This window comes from Eleutherodactylus coqui, chromosome 2, assembly GCF_035609145.1.
Source record: "Eleutherodactylus coqui strain aEleCoq1 chromosome 2, aEleCoq1.hap1, whole genome shotgun sequence".
Classification (NCBI taxonomy): domain Eukaryota; kingdom Metazoa; phylum Chordata; class Amphibia; order Anura; family Eleutherodactylidae; genus Eleutherodactylus; species Eleutherodactylus coqui.
In genome coordinates, this window is record NC_089838.1 from 241,522,408 (window position 1) to 241,546,011 (window position 23,604).

A 23,604-nucleotide genomic window follows, 5' to 3' on the forward strand; every position below is an offset into this window, starting at 1 on the left:
ATAACCCCAGAGTTATAAGATTTATAGTAGTGGAATTATAATCAATGTATACCAAAATGCCAACTCACAGCATGGATACAACAACAGTCGGGTGCACGGACAGGTGCAAGCACACCCCACAGCAATAGAAAACAGAACCTCCGACACTTCCGTGGATACCAGAACAAAAGCAGGATTTTATTTAGACATCATGGATAAAAAGCATCTTCCAAAAACGTTTTCTGCGCTTATATGTTTTGTACAGAGTTATTATTCATAGCATGCTATGAAAAAGAACTCTGTTCGAAACATGTAAGCGCAAAAAACGTTTTTGGAAGATGCTTTTTATCCATGATGTCTAAATAAAATTATGTTTTTGTTCTGGTATCCACGGAAGTGTCGGAGGTTCTGTTTTCTAGTGGAATTATAATCTTATAACCCCAGAGGCAGGCGTTTTATGGAGTGATCAAAGATAAAATGAGATGACATTATTCCTCAGTCCTAAATTTTGTTAAAAGGTCACGGAGAAGAGACAACTTAAAACGTTGTGGTCAACTTAGGAAATGCCTTTTCCTATTGTTTTGAGAGTTAGGGATACAACTTTATATATATTTTTATATCCTACTGAACTTTGGGTTAACATTCAAAACTGAATTGTACACAAGAAAGACAATGGGAACATCGGATATATATAGTCAACTAAAGTGGGCACCAACTCTTTTCTAATTAACAGTAAGTAAATGACTAAAAGACATGTTCTTTAAGACATAACAGTAAACAGTAAGTCCATCATTTGCATTCCTCCTATGAAAGGACCAGACAAAAGAAGGGCTTCCACTCAATTTTTAGACGTACATTGCGTCAAAATATGGAAAAAAAATCTTTCAGAATCTGCTTTCTTTTCACTAAGGCCGCCTGCAGACGAGCGGGTCGGATCCGGCAGCGAGAAATCTCGCCGCGCGATCCGACCCCAGAGCCTGCAGGGACGAGCGCGTACTCACCCGCGCCTGGCGGCCCCGGCTCTTTGATGTGTCGGCTGCCGCGCAGCCGGCGCATGCGCAGACCGGAGCCGGCGGCCAGGTGAGTGCGTGCCCCGCAGAAAATTAGAACATGCCGCGGTTTGTTTGCCGCGCGAGATTTCGCGCGGCCAAACCGCGGCCGTCTGCATAGGAGTGCGTATTGTAATGCACTCCTATGCAGACTTTCAGCGGCGGAAATCCCGCGGGAAATCCCGCGGCGGGATTTCCGCTCGTCTGCAGGCGGCCTAAGACTGTCGTTTTTTTAGAAGTCTTATTAGTATGATGTATGGGCGCATCCAGCCTTTTATACAGTGCAAGGCATCATCATCATCACTATAGCTCCTACACAAAAAAAAAAGCCCAAATCGGAATAGTGGCAGGAACTCTGTCAATCTACAGTGCTTGAAGAAGGTCTTATTTCTAAGCATTGGATGGATTGTTTCAGAGCAGATTGGACGTTTTAGTAATTCTCTCATATCTTCAGATTGATTATTTTGTGAACAGAATATATATCTGTTAACAAACACAACATATGTTCCACTGAAAAGGAGACCTAAAGAAAGTGCAAGATTCATTCCCTTGTTTCCTTAACTTGTATATCCTTTTAAATTAAGAAGCCCATTGTGTACAGCCACAGCAGGAAAGAGTTCAGCACAGAAAACCTATGTACTATATAACTTATGCACACTGCAGCAAAACAACACTTATAAAGATAATCACAACATAAAGTGACAACAGTGACAATTTACATCATAATCTAGAATGCGTACAAAGCCTGAGCATCCAGCATATGTATACATGACACCTACTGATCACAAACACAGAGGATTAAAGCAGACACAACCTTCCTGTATTCAGCAGAGTGGTAACATGGTCCATACAGCTTGGAGAAATACATTAGACAAGTGTTCCTACATAAACTTTTATATATATATATATATAATATAGATTTAATCCATTTAAATTCTAATAGATTTAAAAAATAGCATTTTTCTCTTCACTTCTGATACAATAAACCCATATCAATCTACAATTAGGGCTTCCGGTTTTATTACAAATTTATATTGTTTGCTTTAGTTATTTACTTTTATTTATGTTTTTAAATATTTTTTTTACAATAAATTACAATTTAATATATTTAAACAACATAACAAAAAAAAAAGAATTAAAGAATGCTTTAAAATGCATTTAGAAAAATGTACCTGTGTATTTAGAAAACCAAAACTTCAGTACATCAAAACCGGTAGCCATAATTTGCGGTCAAGTAGAACATCACAGGATGCATTCTAGTAAGTGTGTCCATCATGTTGTATAAAGCTCAAGCCTATTATTCAATTATTACGGTTTCAAAATTACATTCCACTGTTGGTTTCCTTAAGTTTATAGGATTCGTATTCCTAGCAATACTTAGGAAAGCAGAAAACAATTATTATTGTTATTTTTTTTTGGCACCTAAACATTTGTTCGATAAGTGGACTGTGAACCATAGGCAAGAAAAAAAATTCTTGCTCAGTAGTGATTTTCAAGTATTCATCAGGACAACAATGCACCCTGTAAGTCCAATCAATATATAAAATATAAAGTCGTAACTGCTCTAGCTGCTTTAGTATAAATCTCTTGGCGTCCAAAAGAGGGACACCTGGCAGTATATTCTACATACAATCTACCAAAGTAGGCAGAATAAATGAAACTCAACTATTGGATGTAGGTGCTAACAAAACACATTCAAAAATATTTTTTAATTAACGCCTCTCTGGCACAATCCGTCATACCACAAGAGCGTAGAATGCAAATGGCGTATGACATAAAAGGTCAAAGTAGACACATTTTCAGAATGACAGTGATGAATCCTTCAAGGTATTGATATCAAATTCTAAGAAATTCATTCCAACCTGAAGGCGTCTTGTGGTTCTGATGAGTGTCCAGAAGTAAAACCTCACAGTATTATACTTCACATGGTACAATACCCATTAACACAGTCCTTTGAAGAGTTTTGTGTATGACACAACCCTCAATATTCAGTAGTTTCAAGACTGTACTCAATCTTCCCTTAAATTATGTATTACACTTCTTTCAGTTATTATTCAGTGCCGATAAGATATGGATGTACCATTGTTACCAGCATTGCTAGGACCTATAGGTCACTATGCAGAGAATACTAATGAAAATAGATGAATATAAAAATAAAGGTCAATAAATAATAGTATTCACTACAAAGGTATTTAGAAAGTCTTTACCATAAAACCTCTTCTCAATCACCCGCTTGGTAAGTATGAGCACGTTCTAGGTGGTGCTTAAGCTCTAGATCAGTGGTTCTTCAGTATGGTAACAATTCTTTCACAATCATCTAATTCTACAAATGAGTTAATCCGCTGCCGTAAGATTTTTATTGGTGCCAAAGTTGAGCAAAAGTCCAAATTGTTCACTAAAAGGAACTAGGATTAGAAAGGTTTCCACTGTATTAGACTGCAAATATTTGCAGTGCAGAGTGCAACTAAACAAGTCCCATCCAACTGTACAAGTTGCTAGCAGTCCATAAAGAGTTTTACATGTTCAATTAAAGTTCAAGACATCGACCAAAAGACGTTAAATAAGTGGTTGAAGCCTTATTTTTCCCATTATCTTGCAGGTAAAAGCCACCAGAATCTAGCCATACACATAAGATTAGGATCAGCCAGAATGTAGCCGATCAAATCATCAACATGCCAGACCAAACTGGCAGATCACTGGCATATTTAAAAGGGTAAGGAAGTGTAAAAGTGGCAAATGATCAGTCCTAATTGGCTAATCATGCAATACTAGTTTTAGAGGACAACTGCCAAACTATTCAAACATGATAGCTCATTTATTAGCAGGCACAAGTCTTTTGTTGGCCACTGCAAACAATCATTCATGTATAATTTTAAAACTACGTTTGGCCGAAACGGTCAAGATTGGACATGTCGACATACTTTTACCTTAGGTGTAAAAAGAAAAAAAAAATCTATCATTTTCCAGCAGCTTATAAGTATATCAATTAATTCACCATAGTCAAACAACTGATGCAGGAGGCATACCGACACTTATTCTTCAAGTACATACAGTAAGTCCTTTGTGGGCGTCTAGGCACCTGTTTAAAATTTTTTTGACCCAATGAAACAGAATAAAAAATTTATATTAAATGTCTTAAAGTCGGTTATCATTTTATTTATGGCATTGATTGAAATTTGTCCCTACTGTTTGATCCAAAATGGGACTGTTAAATGCCAATAATTAGTCATCTAAAGTGAGGTTTCCTGCCCATGTATGGATAGCTCTGTCAACAGTTGCTCATCTAGTGCCGACTGCTGAAGGATCTGATCATCAGTGTCCATGTTCCATGTTGTCCCCTTTGTAGAATCTTCGTTTGAAAGTAAATCTTCGCCTGTTGGTTCAGTTTCAAAATTAGTCTCATCTTCTACACATGGCTGCGATGCTGCTGGCACGTCACAAGGAGGCAATGATGAGGAATACAATAAGTCATTATTTGTAGGTTCTTCAGCTGGAGGTGTGCTATGACATACGTCTTGACTGCTGGCTGTCTCATCATTCTCAAGATTCAATTTTCTTCCCTGATCTTCAGTTAGTGTCTTTTCATTAAAGTTGAAACGTGCTGAAAGGTCTATAGCGGTTGGAGATGAAGGTCCAGCACTTGATACAGTGCTAGATGGACCGCTGCTATCTGTTAATGACAATAGAAAGTATTTGTTAACATTTACTGATATTCATTAAAGGGGTTCTTTCATTAGATTAAAAAAAATAATAATAATCAATACTTACCTATTCCTCCCCAGGCAGCCTTCTTACCGCATCTTCTCCTCACTTATGTTCTCCTGGCTCATGTCACCTCCAGATGGCCAAATCCTCTTATTCCTGTTCTGGAGGAAGAAGAGGATCCAGCCGGCTTGTGGTGAGGTGAACCGGGGGAATCGGGGAGCCAGCAGAAGATTGGGGAGGAGATGCTGTGGTAAGAAGGCTGCCTGGGGAGGAATAGGTAAGTATTGAATTTTTTTTCTAATGACAAAACCTCTTCAATCTAAAACTATAACCATAGTACACTAAAAGTTAAAAGTATACTATTCAGACATGAAATATACAGACACACCAAATAGCAAGGTTATTGGCAAATAAATATGTTGTACTGCTGCCCACAAAGAAATTAGAAGTATATGAAACCTATCATCAGTCACCACAATAAGGACATCCATAAGCTCACAATATATGGTCTAAAACTACATCTACCAAGAGACCTTCCAGCCTATTAAAAACCTATAGGGATAAGAACATACTAAGCAAAGTACCCACACTATCTACCCATTACTGTTGGCAAATTGCAAAGCAAATGTGTATGCCAAATTAAAAGAAAGAACAAGAAGCCTTGGTCTACGTTTGTTTTTACAAAGAATAATGCAATAACATGCTACATTTATAACGGTTATGAATGCTAAGAAAACAAGAATAAGGAACAAACATTATGCCAAGAATTGCCACTGAAGACCAGAGATGGGTAACAATGATTTTAAGGTTCTTCCTGTGTCTCATACGGAAGTAGTACTATATACATCGCACATCTACGCAATATTTATACTGTAACATATAGTAAGAATATGCACAAATGTACTTACACCAAGGAGGCCGCTCTGAGCGATGTCTTAAAGCAAGTGATGATGACGAGAGAATCCTGTGGGGCAAATAAACATCTCCTGCTCCATGGCGGTTCATCATAGAGTCACAGCCGGCTGATATAATTGAACAAATGGTAGAGATTACTTAACTCTGATAGATATGCTAATTTGACTAGATATTATTGTAAAAGGTCATATAAGTATTGGAAGTGAGGCTGGACTTCCATGAAAAGATATCACTCTCATCGAGAACAATGACTAGTAGTGAGACATATTCGTTGCTGACTGTTCGTACTGTTCTTTTCACATAAATGTAAAAAGCAATGAATTCTATTTAATGGAAAAACTTTGCAAAGCCCAGTAACAATAAAATCCACATGGAAAATTAATGAATACAAATAAAATTCAAAAAAACCAAGGAGAGAAAGATTGCCTTTTTCAGGCACCAAAATGACTACATTTATTTCTTTCAAGCTGAAACCCAAGCTTCTCCTTTTCGGAGTCTCATTTGGCTGAAAATATGTGTGGGAGTTACCAGATAGTGGTTCAGTGGTGTGTGGTTTATAATCATTCCACCCTTGCTAGGAGGATAATAGTTTCAAAATAAGAAGCAAAAAATAAATAAAATAAAAATAAATACGCTCAAATGAGACATTTTGACTGATAGTTACCCCATGTAAATGTGGGACCCAACAGGGTACTGAGTAAGAAAGCGGTCATTAGTCTCTTTGTTAAAGTGAGCTGAAATGAGTCGACTAGTGAGTGAATTCACATTCAGTATAAACAGGCAGTAGTTCATCTTTGAACCACTGCCTTTTCACAGTAAATGAAGACAGGCAGCTGGAATAAATCTCCGGTGTGCTCTGCCTACATTCAGTGAAGTATTGCTCCTGTGTGAAAGCACAGAAGCAATAGCCGATGGGACAGCTATAAGTGCCGGACAGTTGTCCCATCTAAAAGTACCCTTACTTTGTAGTTTTGATTACTGAGCACCATAAAGCCAAGGTGAAGTCACTCTAAGGGAACATAGCTTCCAATGCCAACAATAAATACTGATACACTGGTATTCACTGTATAAGGGTAGGAGCATCACACCCTGAAAAAATTATACTGCGATCATAAAATATAAATATACCATACCTGCTGATCCTCTTGAATGAGTCTCAGCAAACTTTTTACATATATCTGTTAAGAACTCGCTGACTTGTCTGAGAGACAAGGAGTTGTGAAGAGTCTCCAGTGGATAGATGGTAGGAACCATTGAACATCCCTCAAATCCTGTAATAAAAACAAATAGACTACAGATGTTAATACATCTCAAATTTTAAACAGTAAACCAGCAAATCAATAGAGTTCATACAAATAGATAGAAACCTTTGCCCATTATACTTTAAATCACGGTTTGGGCAGAACAGGACACAGAACCCCAATCAACTAGCTATGTCACACTAATAACCTATTGCTATGCCTTCCCCAGTATACTTGTTCACTATCCTTATCTTTGTTTTCTTTTTTAATAATTTCCTTTTCATAAGGCCGCCTGCAGATGGGCGGAAATTTCCGCCCTTGGAAGCTGTCATAGGATTGCGTTAGCAAACGCAATCCTAGGCAGATGGCTGCGGTTTGGCCACGCGAGATGAAATCTCGCGCTGCAAACAACCGCAGCATGTTCTATTTCTGTGTGGGGCTCGCAGAGCCCCGTACAGAAACGTCACTCACCAGCCGACGGCTCCGGTCTGCGCATGCGCCGGCTGCCGGCACAGGAAAGATCTGGAGCTGCGAAGCGCGGGTGAGTACACGCTGCTCTCTGCAAGCGCTCGGGTCAGGTCCGGCGAGAATTCTCTCTGCCGGATCCGACTTGGCCGTCTGCAGGCGACCTAAGGCTCCTCTTCTATTGCAAAGCAAATACTGTAATGATACCCTACCTCTATATTAATTATTTGTCCTATTGATTTTACTTTCTTTCCACACTCCACTACATGATTACAAACCAGAGGGGTTATTTAGGATTAGAAACACACAGCTGCCTTTTTCCAGAATCCGTTCCATACCTGTCTATGGATTGTGTCTAGCATTGCAGTTCAGCACCAATTAAGTGAATGATTATAAACTGCAAAACCGCACATAATTTGTAGACAGGTAAGGTGCAGATTTTGGAGGAAGAGGACTTTTTTTTCCTAATCTTTCACAACCCCGTAAAGACACATTAAAGGGTATTCCCACTGAAGATATTCATCAGCTATCCACAGAATAAGAGATAATTATTAAGTTCCTAGGACCCCTTAGTGATCTTGGGAATGGCACATCATAGATGCCCCTTGATTCTCTGTGATGAGACAACCAAATGAGACAATCCGTTAAAGAGGGAGATCGATGTGCTCGACTAACTCGATCCAGTGAATGGAGTGATGTATGTGCACCGCAGCCCTATTCACACGATACATCTGGAATGCACTGTTCTCAGGAGTCCCAATGGTCAGACTGCCAGCCATCAGACATGGGGATATGGGATAAATATCTTTAGTTGGAAAAGCCTTTTAATTCCTCAACCTCGTAATTTCTTTCCTTCTAAATCAAACTGCTAATCCCTTTTGGATATTTTGAAGTAGGTATAGTAAAAGGGAGTGTAATTCTCTAATCTCCCTTTGATAATGTGTCCATGTTGATGTAAGTGTCAAAACAAAACTACTTTTGGAGGGCCTCTTTTAAAGTAACACATATTTTACCCTTTCTACAAAGTTTGGCATATAGTAATGATTTTTATCTAGCGATCATTTAAAGTAGGGTCAATATACTCCAGAGCACAGAGTGAAAACCCAGAAAACACTCACTACTATTTCCCAGAAGAATCTATATTCCAACATCTAGACCCCTAGTATAAACATGAACACAATCGGGCCCCATTTCTCATCTAACAGAAATTTGGCTTTGTTGACAACGTCAACTGATCAAAGCTGAGAGTTCAATGCAACAAATGTCAGATTTACTTTTAGTCAGTTTTGATAAATAAGGCCCAATGTTTGTATGTTAGCTGAATGGACAATCTATCGATTTCATTACTATAGGTTTCCAGTAAAAAAATGTTTAAAAAAACCTTAACACTATAAACAGCACATTATAATAGAATGTGAACACCTTTGGAAAATGTATGAAGGAGTTTAAAGGGATTCTGTTATGTATATATGACAGACTTCATGAAGTGGGTGGAGAATGGCCGCCATGGCCCACCCCGTGACTCGCAGGTCAGCTCTGAGTCAAACTTCAAAATGGATTTATTCTGAAATGCTGCAGTCTTTCAAAATAAAACACCCACGGGGGCAACAATCATTCCTGTCCTGTATTCATACTGCCCATTAGTTCAGGCAGCATCAACTTGAAGACAGAATCCCTTTAAAAACCACGGTGTGCAGCCCCAAAGAGCAGGCTATAATCACTGAGAATATTCCTGACACTATGTTAGATGGTACTTGGAAAATATTCAGTGATGGGTTATCTTCCAATAACGCTAAAAATTGAACAACAGGTCATAAATTTAATCCTGTCAATCAACTAGTCAGACCATGCTTCTGCTCCTCACTCTACTTTAGTGAATGGTACTGGGTTTTGGACACCAGAAACAAGAATGAAAGATTGACCAACACCTTTTGAAAAAGCATGAAGTCTGTATGTGTTACTGTAAAGGGGATTCTACAGCCAGTGGGGATCTTTCTGCCATACAGAGATTTATTAACCCTATCCAATCCACTGTCTGACCTGTGAAGACATTATGATTTAGGGCTGTACAGCTCCGATGTTGGTAGACATCCGTCAGGGTTCTCTTACTGTATGTTGCCAGCCTCTCTGCTGTCGGAGCCTATCCAACATGTCACCTCATGCACTACTGGCTTTAGCCAGCATATAAGGCCATTGTATAACGGCAGAAAAAGAGTAAGCCCCCTAGGAAAACCAGGATACTAATTGGACTGGAAAGGGTTAAAATGTAGATTACAATATTAGGAAAATGTTCATCTTCTAAGAGCACTACAAGCTGCAAAAAGGCCTTTATAGCATAGGGCCATTAAAAACATCTCAGTTGTATAACTAGCTTTAGAGTCTTGACCCTACCCAGTACAATAGTGTTACAAAAATTATCAAACATAAATATTAAAAGTTAACTTAGGTTTAAAGGGGTGTATCAAGAAGATGCACATTCTAATGGAGGACTCTCCTATCAGGACAATCTGCTCCAAAGGAGCAGCCATGGAATGGCCACCACCTAATGCTACATGTCTCGCTTGCCGTGGCCTCCTGTGGAAAGATCAGCTTTTTCCTCAGTGATCAGCTGATTGTCATATGGTTCAAAACTAAATAGGGGTTCTATGTGAGGAGAGAACACCTTTAAGATGGGTTTGTCCAAAAAGTTTATAGATCCCCCTAAAAAATTTAGCCCAGTTTAGAATCAGAATCACAGAAACACTTTGAAAACTTTCTATATATTTCCTTTTCAAAAATCCCAATAAGAACAGAAATGAACCATAAAAACAAACAGGCAATCCTACTTCACATTATTCCATTTTACAAATACGAATCCAGTACTGCTGCAATATCCTGTTAATGACCAACCACAACACAATTGCATATACATGACACAGGGCAGATGTGTTCATATTAAGCCATATTTTGGTGCATGCACAGAGAGATTCATAAAAGTTGATAACTCACCATAATGTTTTGTGCATCTCCTACAGAGAAATAGAAACCATCTATCTATGCATGCTGCACAATGATGTAGCATTCATTATTTGATAACACCACACTAGAATGCAAACAATTACTGCGACTATCCTTTCCATTGCTCACAGAACATGGAACTTGTAAATTATGACTTTCGTATGTCAATCAGCATCAATAAATGGCTGGAGTGGAAATCAGTAACAATACAATTCAGCCAACGTTTATCCATATGTAACCTTCTATCAGTTCATCTCAAAGTGGTTCTTAGAAACCGAATTAAGGCCTCATTCACACAATTCAGTTCTGGTACTGTTTTTGAATGAGTTTTTCTGTATATATTGCTGCCAGGGTACTAATCTAAGCAGTTGGCATGGTGCCAGTACTACTATACATAAGGACTATCAGTCAGCACGTCCCTATATAGTTTAGATAAGACTTGGGCTCAATGTAAATGGGCCCACGGCATTTCTGGGCACTGCAGATTTTCATCTTGGGCTTCCATCACAATTGGCAAAAATGTCAAGGAATCGTAATACTGGTTGGAATGATAGGCTTTAACCTTGGTCTCCATTTCACAAGGTATCCATTAATTTCTGGGATTTTAGGCTACCCTTGTCTATCTTTCTATAATATCAGGAAAAAATGTAAAGCTTGTAAAAAACTGAGACCAAAGTGGTCTCAGTTTTAACACAAATATTTTATTAATTTTCATAGTCGAAATAAAGTACATTCTAAACAACCATAGAGATTACGATGCATACAGATGTGCATATCTGTCCACAATATTGATAGATATCGAATGAACATTTCCATTATAACTATGTACTTACAGGTGGGTCTATCATGTGCCCAGTTAGTGGTCTCCATTTTAAACATTAAAAATCCATGGTTCCACCCAGCATTCCTTGAAACACTGTGGGAATGCTCCATAAGGGTTGGGAGCAGTTTAAGTACTTTTCTTTCTCCCGCTGCCCTAAGGGTCAGATCTTAGCTATAGATTTGGACAAGAGAAACTCCATAAGGTTTTGTATGCTCTTGCTTGATGAAAGCCTGGTGATTTTCCCTCATAAGTAATACCGGAATTTGGGAAGAGAATAATTGCGAGAGGAGTTAAGTGCCTCCTTTTTTGGGACAGCACTAAGTTCAATAGGACGGCCCTTCTAGAAGTAGTTCTGTTAGCTGTATTTCCTAAGAATATGGTGATACAAGAAGATATGGCTTTTCACCTGTCTATATATGATCATAGAGAACTTAAAGATTCAGTTGCATTGATTACAAAAGAAAATGAATTACTTGCAGTGAATAGGACATTCAGCAATATAAGTTTCCTACATTTTATAATGGTATACATACTGTTTGAACAGTTGTCTTTAACTGGTTCTTCTTTATAAAAATTAAGTTCTTCCTTGTTGTAGTACATGATACAAACTAGACACGTTCATATCCTACTAGATAATTTTTTTTAAGTGTATACAACTTGCGCTCTCAATGCCAGAGTCTACAATGGACACATTTTTGTCCAGCAGTTGGACTTTCCTGGTGTCGCATGACTTATCCTATAAACAGTGGATGTTACACAACCCTTTTGTGGTGAAAAAGGCACTTTATAAAATTCAAACGAGGATCTAAAAACTTATCCACTATTATGATAAGTTTTTGATTGGCTGGAGTCCTACCGCTAGGATCCCGACCAAACATGGGAACAGGAGTCCAGTTTTTTCCCATATAAGTAGAGTGGCAGGCAAGCATGCCTCTTGCTGCATCAATACATCTTTATGGGACTGCCAAAAATTTCAAAGTGCTGTACTTGGCTTTTCTTTGGCACCCACAGAGATGAAAGCAGCATGCATGCTCAGTTGCTTCTCCATTCATATGGAGTGGGCTCCCCCAGCAGTCAGTTATCCCCTAACCTATAGAGGATAATTTTGTATCTTGGGATAATCTCTCAAGTATTTATGCTCCAAGTATCTTATTAGTAAAATAAATCAATTTTTGAATTAAAATTACGATAAGCAACAAGAAACAGATTTGTTTTCAGAACTATATATTAAACTTCATTACCCTATTAGACACTATACACTGTAAAGGGGCCCATACACATTATAGCAAAGTCGCCTGAACCCGCTGATTTTGGCGAAGCTGGACAACAATCTTATATGTATGGGTGTGTGTTCAATCTGATAATGTTGGAGGAAAGAAGGATTGGGCATGCTGATATTCAACATACCAAATCATTTGTTATTACAGAACAAAAGCTGCGGCTTACTCTTGGTTGGAAATGAGCATGTGTATGTATTGAGAGAGGGGGGCATGGGAGAGAAATAGCGGTTGGCCAAATAAGCATTCGGCCTACAGCTATTGAAGGTGCATGGGCATCTTCATTTTTATAACCAAGGCACTGAGATGGAACAGTAAGAGTACAGCGAGTCCCATTCCTCTATACTGGAAATATAAGGTACATCACCTGTGCAATCTCACTTTAATCCATTTGTATTACACCATGATGGGATTGGTCCATTATAGTGCAGCATTGTTTATCTCAGTTTACTTGTTACATAATAAAAACATAGAATGGAAAACTGTTGAGAACGATAGGTAAAACTTACTTGCTTTGGTTATAGGATAATATCTAATTTGACCCTTTAATGGCTGTAAATGTCCATTGATATAAGCTAGTAGTGTTTTTTTTGGAAAAGGATTGTCTGAGATTTTTTTTCTTCTATAAACCACAGCTCCCCCTTACCATAAAACAAGAAATAGGCATATACTTACTCTCCCTGCTGTGTCCGGTGACGTCGCTCAAGGTCTCCCCTGTGACATCACGCTTACAAGCCGCTGCAGCCTATTTACAGGATGTTGCAGGCTGCTGCAGCCAATGGCAGATTGATAGTTGAGCTGTGTTATCAGCTGCAGCAGCCTGTGACGCTCCATATACAGGCAAAATTGCAGCCTGTAAACAAACAGGAGTGAGGTGAATAGCAGCATGTTCAGAGGCAGATTTGATGTAGATCTTTATGTGACTGTAAATCAGTTCCATGTGAACATGAGGATTTCCTCAACAGATGTATGGATTTTTGCAATTCCTGTTCAGATGAATGAGACAGTCGAAGATATGCCTGCAGCAAATCTGACATGTGTTAACCACACATTTAAAGACCTTACTAATAATTATAGGTAGTATAGCAAATCTTATTCAAGAACAATGAGATTCCACTAGTAACAGTCCGATACATTTTTAGGTTTGCGTTTGTAGCTGTACTGTATGTCAGACATCGCCAACTATATACTCAGTTGTGTGGTTTAAAGGGATTGTTCAAGATTAGAAAATATGACTACTTTCTTCCAAAAACAGTGCCTCACTTGTCCAAAGATTGTGTGTGGTATTGCAGATTAGTTGCATTAACTTTCTTAGAGCTGAGCTACAGTAACGATCACAACATGTGCAGTACCGTTTCTGCAAGAAGGCATCCATGTTTTTCTAATCCTGTACAATCCCTTTAATGAAGGCCATTTCGTCTGACTGAAAGTTTTTAATAGCCATCACCATCTTGCCTACAGTAAATACCAGGCCTCATATATAAAAAGGAGTACAGTTAACAAAAAGGGAAGAGCTGCCCTTAACAACCAATCAGTGATTATTCCCCATGCTAACAAAAGCAGAAACATGATTGATTGCTTCTCGGCAATTATTCCACTTGTCTGTGCGCTAATTTTTATACACAGGACTCATTTTGCTTTAGTTTTCACCTGCATTTCACATTTATGTGGTTAAATGTAAAATAAATGCAAGTCTCAAGCTTTAATTACAAACACAGCAGCCAAGCAAAGCTCTCAAGTGCATACTTAGAACTGGAGAAGTAGTAATAGGACACAATGCAACACAAAAATGCATAGGAAGCCAACCACTGGAAAAGAACAAATGGGGTAATCAAGGCAGGTTAATGATCAGACAGACATTTATATGCTTGCTTTGTGGTACGGGCATCTGAATATTTCTCAGCGCACTTTGCATTCCATAAAGCAGACAGCGGAACTGTCTCTGCCCCCATAGCTGAAGGCACAGCGGCAAGCGTGTAGTACCGTAGAGGCACTCCAAATCGTCCTGGCCCGATATCAGCCAGTTCTTGAAGAGACGAAGATGGTAGTAGCATTGGTGCAGGTGGTGGGCCATGGCCCCATCCAGACAGATGTTCCGAGACTGAGGGTAGTCAGAGGAAAAGGAACGCAGCAGCTGGGCGACCTCGTGGTCTTCCAGGCATTCTAGAGGAAAGTGGCCCACAACAAGCGACAAGGAAAAAGAGAAGCGTGAGGATGGCAAGATGGAAAGGGTCAAAAAGAAAAGCAAAATAAACATGTGACGAGGTATCTGGAAATGTGTAAAGCATTAGATGGAGGATCCTTGCATTCCATGCTAAAAGAATAAAAATACTCAAAACTAGTACAACTTTTCTAGAGACCTAAACATAGTCTAACTGGCCTTTTCTAGTTTCTGCACGTCATAAATTCTGAATATGATGAAAACAAAAGCTGCAAAGCAAATCCATTAAGTTGATGGCAGTGAATCATTAACACAGAGAAGTAGCATACTTAGAGATCTAATCTAAATATTGTTTGCCACAATCCACAGAACCATTCTTAAGTGCTCATTTTCTATGTAAATCTAGTCAGAGGGAATATGTTGCTTTTTCTGTTTCTTTTTTAAAGTGCTTTGCCTCGTTTATACCTTAAATAATTAAAAAAAAGGCAAAAAACACCTCAAGATGTAGTTTTCTTACTTCCTTGGCTGTGATGCGACTAGTTTCTTTTTTTTTTAAATGTATCTTTTTGAAAACTATATTGTGATACTGCATATAGAAAGTGCATAAAATCATCACACTATTGTTTTTTTCATGCATTAATGAGCTACAAAATAGGATAGGGTATTCAGAGGTTTGAAAGTAAGTGCAAATGGTGGTAAAGACTTCATTTTTTATAGTCAATGGCAGGCATACACTTACTGTACATATGATTGGGTATATTATCGGCAGCACTCTTTAAACATGCATGTTAAATGTAAGCTTGAAATCTCATGCCTATCCTGTAGTATTTGGCCACTGCAGAGTTAAAAATGTCCCATAACCACAACACAAGATTTACAAGATGAAGGCCAAGCTCCTTCTGATACATGAAATACCCATCTCAAGGTATAGTATGTATGCATGGGTGTCACTAATTCACCATTTAACTGTATGGTAAATTTGGAGTGATGTACAGCAATATTTTATCACAATAGTTGTTCTTTTATACATGCCAAGTATCAAAATGGTCCCAAAGAGAATGAGTGAGAAAAAGGTTCTCTGAGCAATTTGCTGCATGCGCTTTATTTCATGTGCACCGGCCGGCCAGGCAGCCATACATAGTAGGCTCCTTCTTAGTAGATTGTGATTCCATGATATACTTCACAGCCAAGTCTTTACAAAGGTCAAGTCAGCTTTAAAATGTTGCTAATTGTGCAGGCCGTATTTATTATTGTCTCATTCATAAGAGTAAAAACTTCATATCCATTCTGCATCTGGTCTCATTTACAATGTAATGACTATAGGGTAAGTACTGTATAATACATGTATTATAGTACCTAGAAGCTACTATAAAGGGAATGTATAATCAGAAAAGGATACATTATTTAAATACATTTTCATTATACGCACATCTCTTCATATCACTATCCACATAAGAAATCTTCACAAAAGTTGCTGTATCAGTGGAGGGCGCTTTTAGATAGAGCGATAATCGGCCAAAAATAATTGTTCAAACGAGCGAAAGTGAACGATAAAACTGTGCAACACAATTTTTGTAACCAATAAGCAGATATGCGGCTTACAGTAATTTTAGTGTGCTGAATTCAAATATGATATCCGTTTTTTTCTGCCACGTAAGGTTTTGCAATTATGGGGAATAATGTAATCCAATTGCCGTTGTATTGTATTTTTTGGAAATCTGCCTATACAATTAATCCAGTCGGCTCGCCATTAACCTTGCTTACTAAAAACAACAACAAAAGTCATTGCACAACTATTTTGCAATCACTGTTACACACTGCATGCTGACACTATAAGGGTAGGTTTATGTAACATATAGGGTATGTTTCCACGTGGCGGAAACACTGTGGATCATCCACCAGTAAGTTGTAATTAATGAACTGTGTTTTTACAGGTCATTGGTTAGACTAAATAAAAGAATAGAAAAATCATAAAAACAAAAATACACGTTTAGTATTGCTACGTCTATAAAAGTCCAATCTAATCAAAGTAATGCATTATTTACCCCGCACAGTGAACGTCATCCAGAAATAAATAAATAAATAAGAACGCCATAAATATGCTTTTTGGTCGTTCCATCTCCAAGGAAAAAAATGTAATAAAAAAATGATCAAAAAGTCATATGTATTCCAAAATGGTACTAACGCAAACAGGACATCTGCAAGAAATGAGCACTTGCACAACTATGTGGGCGGAAAAATAAAAAAAGTTATTGCGTGCAGAGGATGGCTGCAGAAAATAATTTTTTTTTAAATTACATGTCTAAAAAAAAAAAGTAGTACAGCAAAAAAACAAACAAAAAACCTATGTAAGTTTGGTAGTGAAGTAATAATACTGATCCATAGAATTAAATTGTCATTTTTGTTGCAGTTAATGATGCATATACTTGTCTAAACGACTATACGAGAGCGGACGAGTTAGCGCTCACATTACTGGCTCATGCAAATGAGAAACGTTCAGTCTAAAAAGGAGCTTAAGAATACCTCTAAAGGCCCATTTAGACCCAACGATTCGCACTCAAAAATCGCTCAAAGCCGTTTTTTGAGAGAGAATCGTTGGGTCTAACTGCACAGGCATCGTGCAGTTCTCGTTAACGAGTCATTGATTGTTGTCTTTCAGCTAGCTAAAAGGGAACGATGAGCCTTATCAGTGCCGTGCACGGAGTTCTCAGCGGGATACCGATGATACTATTGTTTTAGCTAGTATCCCACTCGAAGAACATAGGCAGAATATGAAGAAGACAGTGCTCCAGTTGTCTTTTGTATAGCCTGCTCGGAGCGATCAGCTGTATATCAGCTGTGCGCTCCTTGAACACAGCAGGAGTATGCAGAAGACAGCGCACCAGCTGTCTTCCGTATACCCCGTTCGGAGCGCTCAGCTATATACCAGCTGAGCGTTCTTGAGAAGACAACAGCTGTATGCAGAAGATAGCAGTCCTGCTCGTCTTCTGCATACAACGTAAGCCTTCATTTACACACTTATGCAAAGTGAACGCTCAAAACATCATCTTGCCGTGTAAATGCACACAACGATTATCTTTTGAGCAATAATCATTGTGTCTAAATGGGATTTAAGGTAAACGTAGTGAATGGAAATTCACCAAATGCAAAGTTTTTTTTTTCTTTTTTAATGGCAAGAGACACAAATAAAGCGAAGCTGACTTACACCTCTTTGGAGGTCAGAGGAACATTGACAGCTCTTCCCTATCTTTTCATCTGTCACCAGAATAAATCCCATTAAACTTACTAAGGAGTCTATTACATGCCCTACTAAAATTACAGTAGTGAGGCAAAGAAGAATTTCCTGCGCTAATCTACGAATTCTTCCACCCAAATGAACACATTTTGCAGTTGCGGAATCAGCACCTAAATCCTGATTTCTCAGTGTATGGCCATGGCATTAAGTGCCAAAGAAGATAATTTGTATGTGTTATAAAATGTGTCCAAGAAAAGGTATTTTACTTAGATTTATGGATTCATATCACACATGGAATTTCAGAATTCCAACAGCTAACATTCCGTTGGTTTTAATGGAATATATCATTAAAATGTTGTTTGATCATATGAATATACTGTAAATGTATTATTATATACATATACACACATAAGTAGGCTAACACTTCTTGTTTTCTGCTGCTACCTTTAGCTTTATTGTATAACCGGAGACAGAATGAGTAGAGCATTATTAGGGAGTGGAAGATTTAATAACCACTGTATTGTACTACAGGTCTCCTAAATATGGCAAAATAGTGACCTTATACAAATCTATATGGCACTGCATGCATTCCCTAATGGTTCCCAGGGACAGGGCTGTACTCTATCTTTTGCAACATTGCAAATTTTTCACCAAAATAGGAAATGTTAAAATTACAACATAGCCTACTATATTTTAATGAAAAGGTAAAAATATATATTTATACATACATACATACATACATACATACTCACATACAGAGGCAGATTACTGGCTAATTAGTAGACAATGAAAACGAAAGACTATACAGTCTTAAAATAAGGAATATTTATCACAGTACTTCAACCTGCATGATAAATCCGATTTAAAGCTAGACAAAAGTGTCTAGACATGCACCAACTACATATATTATTTGGCTTAGCTTGGAGTTGGAAAGGAATTTTTTCCCTTAAATGGGGAAAACTGGTTTCTACCTCATTGTGTTTTTTTATCTTTTTTGCTTTCCTCTGGATCAACATTGGGAGTAAGAGACTGAACTGGATGGACATGTGTCTTTTTTCAGCCTTCCATAGGTTATGGTAGTTTTTTCTAAATAAAATTTTGGACCAATTTTTGGTGACAAATGGCACATTTAGGCACGGCAAAAAAAGTGTCTAAAACACATCATACATGTGGTGCACAGTATATAAGACATGTGGTGCACTTTCAATAGTAAATGTGCCCCATTATTTGTCTTCTACATGAATACCTAAAGCTACTAAAATACACAATACTTTCCCTTTAACATTGCTGTTTTCCTTCAAAAAGTGTAGCATTTGTGTTGATGGAAGTGGATGGTCTAAAGAGAATCTTGGAATAACATTTCTGTAATCTTTAAGTATGAGTAGTTCCATGTGTGGTTACCTGTACATCTACTTCAGAACAACACACAAGACATGTAGGTGGATAAATCAGAGCATAATTGGATGTAGTGCAGAGCTGCAGTGCCCCCCGCTGGTGTTATTCTAGTTTCTATATCCGTCATCACACACACTTCCTTTGCACACAGAATGATGAGACCTACATGACACAAGTTGCCTTCATTCTATTTCCTTAGCATAGCCACACGTGACTAAAATTATTACTATTAAATGCATTATCTGTTTTTCTACAGAGATGTGTAAATAGTATCTAATAATCCAATTTTGTAGTATTTCTTTTAAAATGGTTAAAAGCGGTCTTTTAATTTAGTTTATGAAAAATAAAGCCAAGGCAGAGAGCAAAGCGTTCATGCTCAGCACAGACACACAACCGACAGCTGCTAATAGCAGTTAATGCATACATCAGTTATACACAGTATTTAAGACTACACAGCACGATTCTGTACTGTTTCCTTTTATAATACCAGTAACCTATCTACCGGATTTCAGGGAATTTCTGGATAGCTGAGAACATTGGTTGCAATATTCTATCAAGGAAACAGCTGTCTGTTCAAATGGAAATTGTAGTATACTGTGATTGAAGAGCCACTGAGGTCAAAACGGTGGTTCCTACTGTGCTTAGGAAGGCAAATAATGAGCACCCAGTGACAAAATAGATTGTGAATCATGCCAAAGATGAAAAACAAACGTAAAAAGTTGACAGTTGTCTTACAAGGATTACGGCAAGTACTCCACACATAAAATCGGACTTTTCCAATTAAAATACAATAAATAACATAAAAACAAACACATGTCCGTTATGTAATAGTCAATGCTTTAACTGAAGATGTAACGTGTTATGTATCACAAGCCCTAAATACTGTACTTTCAACAAATTGTGCATAAATGAACAGTACAGATAACTACAAAACACATATGTTAGCAGAAAAAAAAGCTCATTTTCCCACTAAATTGTTCATTCACTCTAAAAATTGTCCCTAAAGATTTATGGAGAGGGGAGGAAAAGGAAGGAGCCCAGTGAGAGCAGGGAGACACACCCAGAGATGTAGATAACAATGTATTACTATCTCACATCTACACTGCTCAGTATCTCTGTTTGATGTCCTCTATGGTGCTACTTCTCTGTATATGAAAAAATACAAAAAACACGTCAGGGAGGCGCTACCTGTGTTGGCTTGGAGCTGTGAACTCTCTATGTGATCACTCTCTATGCAAGTTTGAATACGGAGAAAATAAATCAATTGGACTCACCCGGTGTCTGGCGAGCACCCCTTGGCAGAGGTCTCACCAGCACCTCCACATCCTCGTCGGCTTTTAAATCCTCTGGTATGTCCGTTCGGCTGCTGGGCTTCTGTGTCCTGCTGGCTAGCAGGACCCACTCGAAGTGTATTCGTATATGGACTTAGTAAAAAGGAAATGCCCGCGCTCTTTAGGACCTAAACACCAGGGTCGGGCTACAGACACCACTTGCTTCAAACTTTTATTCTTAATATCCTCTGTGCAACGCGTTTCGTCGTCCTACACAACGACTTTCTCAAGCACAAGATTGTGCTTGAGAAAGTCGTTGTGTAGGACGACGAAACGCGTTGCACAGAGGATATTAAGAATAAAAGTTTGAAGCAAGTGGTGTCTGTAGCCCGACCCTGGTGTTTAGATCCTAAAGAGCGCGGGCATTTCCTTTTTACTAAGTCCATATACGAATGTATATGAAAAAAGGGATATGGGAGTATAATCTTCTCTGTGTGCTGTATATAGGAGACATTATAGCAACTAGTTTTCACCCACCAGCTCAGGGAGAATTGAGAACTAGGTACAGGCCATGAAAAAGGGAAAAAACACAAAAAGTGCAGGACACAAGTCATGTTATGGCGAGAAATAGTGTTATTCCTCATGTACACACATCACACCTTATTCTAAAAAGTCACCCTAAAGTGTGTGTATGCTATAAATAATGACTTTTTCTATGGACTGAGAGTTGCTTTACTTCCTTTACTGTAAAGTCTTGGATTTGGTTGTTGAGGACCTGTGTGGGCTCTTGTATAATGCATATAGGAGAGCTGATCAGTACCTTGCTAGTTGTCTTATAAACACTAAACATTTTGCACTAATGTTATGAGCAAGAATTTTAAAATAGTTCATCTTGGACTGGAGTCATTTCTCTTACTATCTCAGTGCCCTTAACATCTACTAATAAAAGTGTTGTCACATTACAGGTTATGTGTACCTTTGTCACAGAAAAAAATATGTTTAGATATTTATTTGGAGATGTTTAAACAGCACTATGTCTCTGACATGTCTGCTTGCGGACCTGCAAGTTCACGGCTCAGTAGATTTTCCTTTGAAGCATGTGCTCTCCCTCTCCAATCATTCTCTCAATTCTCTAGTCTGTGTATGCGTCTATCCTCCCCATCTCCTAACTTGACTGTGCAATATGTGATTTATAGGAGGAACACAGCTCTTGGCGCATATAAAAGATGTTTGACTTACTGATCATAGATGCTTTTTCAGTGTCCATGGTTATAATAATAAATATCAATCAATCAAGTTATCATGATTTTTAGGTCTCGATGGCCAATTTTAGTAGGGAATGATAAAAAAATTCTATTATAAATACACCAGCTATAGACCAATCTCTAAGAGATGCAATTATCGGAGGGAAATAAAGCCTAATACAAAGTTTAGAGGAATGTCTGCTTGTTCACCGGTAAAAGTAGCTGGTTGTTCTGGAAACATTCCCAAGAAAATATCACGAGCATTACTGAAATGTTAATCCTTTATGAAAACTTTTCTGTGCTCAAGAGTTAGTCATCAGACAAGTTACAGAGCATAGTCATCAGCTGACAGCCAAAATAAAAGTCTCAAGATAACGGTAAGATGTCGGCCGTTTTAGATAAATTGTCAAATTACTTCTAGCAGGCTTTCAACTATATTCTCAGAGAAAAAAAAATTTAAATGACTCATGCCACAAGAATGTTGGAAAAAAATGCTAAGGTAAAAAAAAGAATGCAAAAAAAAAATGTTACTAAAAAAAGATAAGAACACAACAGAGAAGAAAAAGCAGCAAAAGCCACCAGAATGTACGCCTAATAATTTAGGTTTTTTATATCGCCCATATAAACTAATTATGGCTACCTTTGTGAGACAGACATGATTCAACCCTAAGAAAAAAGGAAAATTGTATAATTTACACAAAACATACTGCTTCCTAATAATAGTCTATTGTATATGGAGAAACTATCACTTTAGTTACAAATATTTACATAATTGTATTGACACAAAATACACAATCTACCCTTATGATAGCCAGAGACGTTACCCTCCAAATCCTTAATAGAAAGAAAGAGATTACTAGTAATTATTTTAACTACTCATCAACTGCATCCCTTGGTCCACTAATTTGACCCTGCTCTAAATTCAGTTCTTTAAAACATAAACCTTTATTACATTATTTATAAAACACATACTGTTATATATGTTTGTATATTTAAAATTGCTACTCCAGTAAAACAAAAAAGATAGTTTTCATTCATTATGTAACTAGCTTTCTCAGTATATAGAAGTCGGTTACTATTACCCAGTCTAGCTATTCCTTTCAATTTGGAAATTCCTGAAATCCTTTCTTTTGGGGTGGGTCATGTGATCTAATTGTGATCACCTGAGAATTACTTGGATTTATGTGCTTGAAAGAAGTCAGCTTTTCAGTCAGCATAATACCTGTGTGATGAAACTGCATGGACTTTGTAAAGAGCTGGTGTAGCACAGGGGGCACAACATCTCATATAACATTTACTGTAGAGAATTAGAGGCTCATGTCATACAGTTATAATGAAAAACATGACAGTTTATCCTCTTGACCATATACTTATTGTCTTTCGCTTATTTAGCAGAATATAGAGGGTAATGATAACCATACTGTCTTCCCAGCAGGCAGAGATGGTACTGGCTCTAGCTGGCCATGTATGGCTGTGATCATCGGTTTGACAGCCCAGCAAAGTGGAAAAAAAGCAGGAAGAAATCTATAAATCAAACTAGCAATTTATTGAAAGCTTTCCTCTCCCCCAAATCACAAAAAAGAACACACACATCATGAATAAGTAACCCCATGTAAGTAATGATCTTTAGTAATTCTATAATGGGCAGCTTTCAACGTCTTTCAAGGTTTAAAACTGGTTTCTTTTCCTATTACACAAATTTGTTAGGAGTCTCACAAGAAATAAAAGGCAAATGGTAAATGTAGCATAACATGATACCTACAAAGCAATTATAGATACAAATCAGCGGAATCTCCCTATGAGGTCAAGTCCAAGTGTTGTCAGCTTAAAGGTATTCCCTAACAGGT

General features: G+C 37.9%; 1 protein-coding gene across 13 annotated transcripts in view; it reads right to left on the reverse strand.

Moving 5' to 3' along the window:
* Positions 1-346: 346 nt before the first annotated feature.
* Positions 347-23,604, reverse strand: part of PPIP5K1 (diphosphoinositol pentakisphosphate kinase 1) — a 156,778-nt gene continuing 133,520 nt past the window's right edge. For 11 of the 13 annotated variants that reach the window (XM_066592720.1, XM_066592718.1, XM_066592715.1 and 8 more), the window contains 3 exons: positions 6,782-6,919; positions 5,642-5,755; positions 347-4,698 (listed from right to left, as the gene is read on the reverse strand). In XM_066592720.1, coding sequence (XP_066448817.1) covers positions 4,259-4,698; positions 5,642-5,755; positions 6,782-6,919 — 692 coding nt within the window. In that variant the 3' untranslated portion in view covers positions 347-4,258. Of the gene's footprint in view, positions 4,699-5,641; positions 5,756-6,781; positions 6,920-14,434; positions 14,615-23,604 lie in introns of all 13 variants that reach the window. The other 2 variants (XM_066592709.1, XM_066592707.1) reach the window with 1 other exon arrangement.